Raw genomic sequence first — 7,623 nt, 5'->3', positions numbered from 1 at the left:
GGACTGGACGAGATGTATCCCAGGCTGTTGTGGGAGGTAAGGGAAGAGATTGCTGAGCCTCTGGTCATGATCTTTGCATCATCAATATGGATGGGAGAGGCTCCGGAGGATTGAAGGGTTGTGAATGTTGTTCCATTATTCAAGAAAAGGAGTAGAGATAACCCAGGAAATTACAGACCAGTGAGTCTTACTTCAGTGGTTGGTAAATTGATGGAGAAGATCCTGAGAGGCAGGATTAATGAACATTTGGAGAGGCATAACATGATAAGGAATAGTCAGCATGGCTTTGTGAAAGGCAGGTTATGCCTTACGAGCTTGGTTGAATTTTTTGAGGGTGTGACTAAACACATTGATGAAGGTAGAGCAGTAAATGTAGTGTATATGGATTTCAGCAAGGCATTTGACACGGTACCCCGTGTAAGGCTTATTGAAAAAGTAAGGAGGCATGGGATCCATTGCTTTGTAGATCCAAAACTGGTTTGCCCACAGAAGATTGTAGATGGGTCATATTTTTCATGGAAGTCAGTCACTAGTGGAGTTCCTAAGGGATCTGTTATGGGACCCCTACTCTTTGTGATTTTTATAAATGACTTGGATGAGGAAGTGGAGGGATGGGTTAATAAATCTGCTGATGAAACAAAGGTCGGAGGTGTTGTGGATAGTGAGGAGGGCTGTCAGAGGTTACAGTGGAACATCGATAGAACCATAGAGCATTACAGCACAGAAATAGGCCTTTTGGCCCCTCTTGGCTGTGCCAAACCATTTTTCTGCCTAGTCCCACTGACCTGCAGCTGGCCAATATCCCTCCATACACCTCTCATCCATGTAGCTGTCCAAGTTAAATGTTAAAAGCATTTACAACTTCATCTGGCAGCTCATTCCGCACTCCCACCACTCTCTGTGTGAAGAAGCCACCCCTAATGTTCCCTTTAAACTTTTCCCTCTTCACCTTTAACCTATGGATTTTTTTCTCCCCTGGCCTCAGTGGAAAAAGCCTGCTTGCATTCACTCTATCTATACTCATCATAATTTTATATACCTCTATCAAATCTCCCCTCATTCTTTGAGAATGTAAATGGGCTGAGAAGTGGCAGATGGAGTTCAACCCAGATATGTGTGAGGTGGTTCATTTTGGTGGTCAAATATGATGACAGAATATAGCATTAATGGTAAGATTCTTGGCGGTGTGGATGATCAGAGGGATCTTGGGGTCTGAGTCCATAGGACACTCTAAGCTGCTGTGCAGGTTGACTCTGTGGTTAAGAAGGCATACGTTGCATTGGCCTTCATCAATCAGAGGTAATGTTCCAGCTATATAGAATCCTGATCAGACCCCACTTGGAGTACTGTGTTCAGGTCTGGAAGCCTCACTACAGGAAACCATAGAAACAGTGCAGAGGAGATTTACAAGGATGTTGCCTGGATTGGGGAGCATGCCTTACGCGAATAGGCTGAGTGAACTCGGCCTTTATTCCTCGGAGCGATGGAGGATGAGAGGTGACCTGATAGAGGTGTATAAGATGATGAGAGGCATTGATCGTGTGGATAGTCAGAGGCTTTTTCCCAGGGCTGAAATGGCTAGCATGAGAGGGCACAGGTTTAAGGTGCTTGGAAGTAGATACAGAGGAGATGTCAAGGGTAAGCTTTTTTACGCAGAGGGTGGTGAGTGCATGGAATGGGCTGCCGGTGATGGTGGTGGAGGCGGATATAGTAGGGTCCTTTAAGAGACTCCTGGACAGATACATGGAACTCAGTAAAATAGAGGGGTGTGGGTAACTGTAGGTAATTTCTAAAGTACGGACATGTTGGGCACAGCTTAGTGGGCCGAAGGGCCTGTATTGTGCTGTAGGTTTTCTATGTTTCTATAGGAGGAGCAATAGACCATTTGGTTCCTCAGTTCTGCTCTGCCATTCAATCACGGCTGTTCCATTTTTTGCCTCCTCAGCCCAACTCCCCAGCGTTCTCCCTGTAACCTTTGATGCCATGTCGAATCAAGAACCTTAATTGCTTTAAATACACCCTATAACCTGGCCTCCACATCTGTCTGTGGTAACAAATTCACCACCCTCTGGCTGAAGAAATTTGTCTGCATCTCTGTTTTAAATGGATGCCCCTCTATCTTGGGGCTGTGCCCTGTTGTCCTGGACTCCCCCACCATGGGTAACATCCTTTCCACATCTACTCTGTCTAGGCCTTTGAAAGGTTTCAATGAAATTCCAGCGAGTACAGACCCAGAGCCATTAAACATTCCTTATATAATAACCCTTTCATTCCTGGAATCAGCCTTATGAAGCTCCTCTGGGCCCTCTCCAAAGCCAGCACATCCTTTCTTAGATGAGGATCCCAAAACGGCTCACAATACTCAAGGCGAGGCCTTACCAGTGCTTTTACAAAGTTCCGAGTTCAATTCCAGCACCATCTGTAAGAAGTTTGTCCATTCTCCCTGTGACTGCGTAGATTTGCTCCAGGTGCTCCAGTTTCCTCCCACAGTACAAAGACACATGGATTAGTAGGTTAATTGGTCATTGTAAATTGTCCTGTGATTAGGTTGATGTTAAATAGGTGGGTAGACAGGTGGGCTGGAAGGGCACTGTGATCTATAAGTAAAGTTAAATAAAATATATAAAAACAACAGGGACATCCAAATGCAGGTGAAAAACATCTGAATTCTTCTTTAATAAAAGGTCCTGATAATATTTTTTCTCTATATTGTGGTTCTGCAAAATAACTGACCCTTTAACACAGTGGTAAGTGGGAACATATTCACAGGTGGGTGTTGTACACAGACAGGTCGTCCTTCCTTGTTACATGCAGTTGCCATGGGGCAAAGTCTGGTTTAGTGACCCTGGGTTTCTCTTCTGCCTCCAGTGCCATCAGTTCCACATCCATGTTGTCTGTGATGCGGACCAGATCCCCTTCTGGGTCACGGTAGTTCAGGGCGATGGCCTCGTTTGCAAACTTGGTCCTGAGATGTAAGAAAACACAAATAATAATGCTGGAAATAGCAAGTTACAAGTGAGGGAAATAGGATACTGATGAAGGGTCTCAGGCTAAACTCCTGACCTGCTAAATTCCTCTGGATATCCAGTATCTGATGAATTTCTTGTGGTTATGCGGTAAAATGGCAAAGTGTGCGGGCCACTAGCATGAACCTGACATGTTGAATGGCCCTCCCTGTCGTAATGAGTCAGTGAGCAACACAAGTATCTGGGAGTGCAGTTAGACGAGAAGCTAGACTGGACTGCCAACACAGATGCCCTGTGCAGGAAAGCACAGAGTCGACTGTACTTCCTCAGAAGGCTGGCGTCATTCAATGTTTGTAGTGAGATGCTGAAGATGTTCTATCGGTTAGTTGTGGAGAGCGCCCTCTTCTTTGTGGTGGCGTGCTGGGGAGGCAGCATTAAGAAGAGGGACGCCTCACATCTTAATAAGCTGGTAAGGAAGGCGGGTTCTATCGTGGGCACAGAACTGGAGAGTATGACATCGGTGGCAGAGCGGAGGGTGCTGAGTAGGCTATGGTCAATCATGGAAAACCCTGAACATCCTCTGCACAGCACCATCCAGAGACAGAGAAGCAGCTTCAGCGGCAGGTTGCTGTCAATGCAATGCTCCTCAGACAGGATGAAGAGAACATTACTCCCCAACGCCATTCGGCTCTACAATTCAACCACCAGGGGCAAGACATGTTAAAGTGCCGGGGTTAGGACTGAGTTTAAGTTACCACTCAATGCACTTTAGTAACTATTTAAGAACTTTTTAAAAGCTATTTATTAAAGCTTTTCGGGAGGGTGATTTTAGATGCATATCATATTTATATTGAGTTAAATACTTATGTAATTAGTTTTGCTACAATAAGCGTATGGGACACTGGAAAAATGTTGAATTTCCCCTTGGGGATGAATAAAGTATCTATCTATCTATCTATCTTACTTCATGAATCCATGAGTCTTGGTCTTCTGTACTCTTTAAGCACAGTTTGGGAGGCCAGCATTTATCGATCTTCTCTGGTTGCATTTTCAACTCAATGGTTTGTCAGGATGTTTCAGAAGGCAGTTTAGAACTGACCATCAGTGCTGAGGCCCTGCAGTCATTGTAGGACACAGTAGGTGCCAGGGAAAAATATGCTGAGGAGTTTCAATTAAAGTTGGTCACAAGTAAATTGGACAGGGACTTCGAAGAGGCTAGAAAATACCTTTGTATAAGGGAAGATGTGACTTGCTAACAGTGCAATCGCCAGTCTTCCAAAGAGCAATAGTCACAGCCTTGTTCTGTACATTAATCCTGTGTAATTTATCACATTCTACAAAATGTGAGAGACATCAGTCAAGAGACAGTCTGACTTGCCACAGCTTTTAGAATTTCCACAATTCACAGAAATAGGATCTAGCTTATGCAGCTGTGTTATGCCCTACAGCTGAAAAGGCTAACACTAGATAGCTGGTTTGTTAATTAAAGGGTGTTAACACTCAGATAGTTTAACCCTTTAAACAGAATTTTCTTCTACAGTGGGCAAAATGAGGCACCAGTGAGCAGGACAAAAGAGACTGAGGATACTGGACTCTGAAATGTAAACAAAATTAGAACTCAGAATAAGCAGTAGAGGAGGTAAAGGGATAGATGACATTTCAGGTTGAGACCCTGCTTCAGGTCTGAAACTGTAGAGGAGAGAGAACCAGGGTAAGGAGGTAAGAGAGAGGGGTGAAGCAAAGGCTGACACATGGTAGGTGGATCCAGGTAAGGAGAAGATGATAGGCGGATGCAGGGTGTATGGGACAACACTGGCTTCATGCTTTTATTCCAAACTTCTTTCTTATTGATCATAATTTTTTACCTGCACTGCACTTTCTCTGTAGCTGTTACACTTTATTCTGAATTTATTGTTTTACATTGTTCTGTCTCAATGCATCTGTATTAAGACAAGTTTGTCACCATGCTTTATGAGACCATAATATTTAGGAGCAGAATAGGCCATTCAGCCCATCGAGTCTGCTCCACCATTCCATCATCTATTTTGGTACATGTGAGAAAAATAAACCAACACCAATATATTAGCACAAGTTCAAAGTTCAAAGTAAATTTATTACCAAAGTACCAAATACTACCCTGAGATTAAATTTCTTGCTGGCATTCACAATGGAACAGGAAATACAACAGATCAATGACAAACTACACACATACACAGACTGACAAACAACCAATGCGCAAAAGACAAATTGTATAAATAAAAAATGCTTAAATAAACAAACAAATAAATAAATAGATAGATAGATAAATAATACTGAGGACGGGCCGGCTGGTGATGAAGTGGCATCAGCAATGAAATTCAAATCAGATGGTCCTGAGTTCAAACCCAGCCGGGTCCTGGTATCTGTGTGCAAGAAAGGCAGGGCAATCTACTTCTGCATCATGCCATGAAAACCCTTTGGACCCTATGGTTCATGGGGTCATGAACAGCTGGGCTCAACTAAACAACTGAAGAACAAACTGGGGACCTGAGTTGTAGCGTTCTTGAAAGAGTAGTGTTCAGTGATCAGTTTAGTGTTGTGGTGAATGAAGTTATCCATGCTCATTCAAGAGCCTGATTGATAGTTGAGGGGTAATAACTGTCCTTGAGCTTGGTGGTGTGGGACATGATGCTCCTGTACCTCCTTCCTGATGGTTAAAGGGCAATAACTGTCCATGAACCTGGTGGTGTGAGACCTGATGCTCCTGTACCTCCTCTTGATCCTGCAGATTCTTAGCATCTGGACAGACTCATAGTCTGTAACTTCCTTTTGGACTTGGAGGCCATTGATGTGGCAGAACCAAGGCAGGGCGAGGTGGTGGGTCCATTGCTGAATCGGAGAAGTCAGTATCAGGCCAAATCGAGATGGAGGTTGTTACGATCCAGCAACAATGAATATATAATTGAGACAGGTTTTTTATAACAAATAAAACATTTATTAAACACTGCTAAAAAAAACCCAAAAGTAAACAAACGACTAACTTAACCGGAAGTCGACTGCTATACGGTAGCTCGAACAGTTCTTAAAGCGAGAAACGTGGACTCACTTCTTTATAGTAGTATTGCAAAAAGTCCAAAATGATTTACACCGTCAGTTAAGAGAGACTTTCCTTGAAATAATAAATTCTCTTCTGTGACATTACTGCTGATTCCAGCCAAAGTATGCCTTGCCCGAAGGATTTACAATGAAGGAAAATAAAACGGCTTAAAGGCACTGACCTTTCCGTGGTGAAACGCTGCATCCAACTCCTTCTGCTTTCAGAATGCAGGACCTATCTTGGACACAGGTTACTAACTCCTTGTACGAAGATTAAATAAGGTCGAACCTGCTTTACCACCGACATCAACTGTCCTTGATTCTTCGATAAGTCTTCACTCTCTGACTAGACTTTAACTGGCAGCGTTTTCCAGAACTGCCGGCACAACAGTTCTTACGGTAGAAATGAAAACTCCACTTTTAAAATGAAACTGCGTCATAAAATCAAATACGCAGCAGAACGGAGTCACTGATGACTTAAGCTACGAACTGATCTGCGTCACAGGGAGGGGTTCTCCTTTTATACCCTGTTGAAAAATACCATCACTTGAACTCTCACTGGCGGGAAAAGTACATCACTCCACCATCACAAGACCATTACGTCATGCCCAGCAGAGCCTCAATTACATCATGATCATGTGACAGTCACAAGATACCCACGGGTATGTAACAAGGTGTCTAGGCCACAGATCATATCGAGGTAAGCAAACTTCACGTTTGGATGGAGACTTAGGTGCCATGCTGAATCGGAAAGATCGGTTACAGGCCGAGTCAAAGCAGTGGAGTCTTGACCCCAAAGTGTATCCAATGTTGGGACAGAGATTAAGGCGCCAGTTCTGATTGGAAAGGTCACGGTGTCTGGGTGTCAGGATGAGGGACGGGCCAGTTCTGATTGGAAAGGTCACGGTCTCAGGGCTCAGCGCAAGGGACGGGCCAGTTCTGATTGGAAAGGTCACGGTGTCAGGGTTCAGGGCAAGGGACGGGCCAGTTCTGATTGGAAAGGTCACGGTGTCAGGGTTCAGGGTGAGGAACGGGCCAGTTCTGATTGGAAAGGTCACGGTGTCAGGGTGTCAGGGTGAGGGACAGGCCAGTTCTGATTGGAAAGGTCATGGTGTCAGGGTGAGGAACAGGCCAGTTCTGATTGGGAAGGTCACGGTGTCAGGGTGAGGGACGGGCCAGTTCTGATTGGAAAGGTCACGGTGTCAGGGTTCAGGGTGAGGAACGGGCTAGTTCTGATTGGAAAGGTCACGGTGTCAGGGTTCAGGGTGAGGAACGGGCCAGTTCTGATTGGAAAGGTCACGGTGTCAGGGTTCAGGGTGAGGAACGGGCCAGTTCTGATTGGAAAGGTCACGGTGTCAGGGTGAGGGACAGGCCAGTTCTGATTGGAAAGGTCACGGTGTCAGGGTGAGGGACGGGCTAGTTCTGATTGGAAAGGTCACGGTGTCAGGGTGTCAGGGTGAGGGACGGGCTAGTTCTGATTGGAAAGGTCATGGTGTCAGGGTGAGGGACAGGCCAGTTCTGATTGGGAAGGTCACGGTGTCAGGGTGTCAGGGTGAGGAACGGGCCAGTTCTAATTGGAAAG

General features: G+C 45.0%; 1 protein-coding gene across 3 annotated transcripts in view; it reads right to left on the bottom strand.

Annotated features, from left to right (window-relative positions):
- Positions 1-2,652: 2,652 nt before the first annotated feature.
- The window catches only part of ncf4 (neutrophil cytosolic factor 4), a 101,693-nt gene continuing 96,722 nt past the window's right edge, over positions 2,653-7,623 (bottom strand). For all 3 annotated transcript variants that reach the window (XM_059954194.1, XM_059954195.1, XM_059954196.1), the window contains one exon: positions 2,653-2,965. In XM_059954194.1, the coding sequence (XP_059810177.1) occupies positions 2,764-2,965 (202 nt within the window). In that variant the 3' untranslated portion in view covers positions 2,653-2,763. The remainder of the gene's footprint in view (positions 2,966-7,623) is intronic.

Source organism: Hypanus sabinus, chromosome 29 (assembly GCF_030144855.1).
Source record: "Hypanus sabinus isolate sHypSab1 chromosome 29, sHypSab1.hap1, whole genome shotgun sequence".
Taxonomy (NCBI): domain Eukaryota; kingdom Metazoa; phylum Chordata; class Chondrichthyes; order Myliobatiformes; family Dasyatidae; genus Hypanus; species Hypanus sabinus.
Note: the sequence above shows the minus strand (reverse complement) of the source record. Positions and strands in the feature narration are given on the sequence as shown.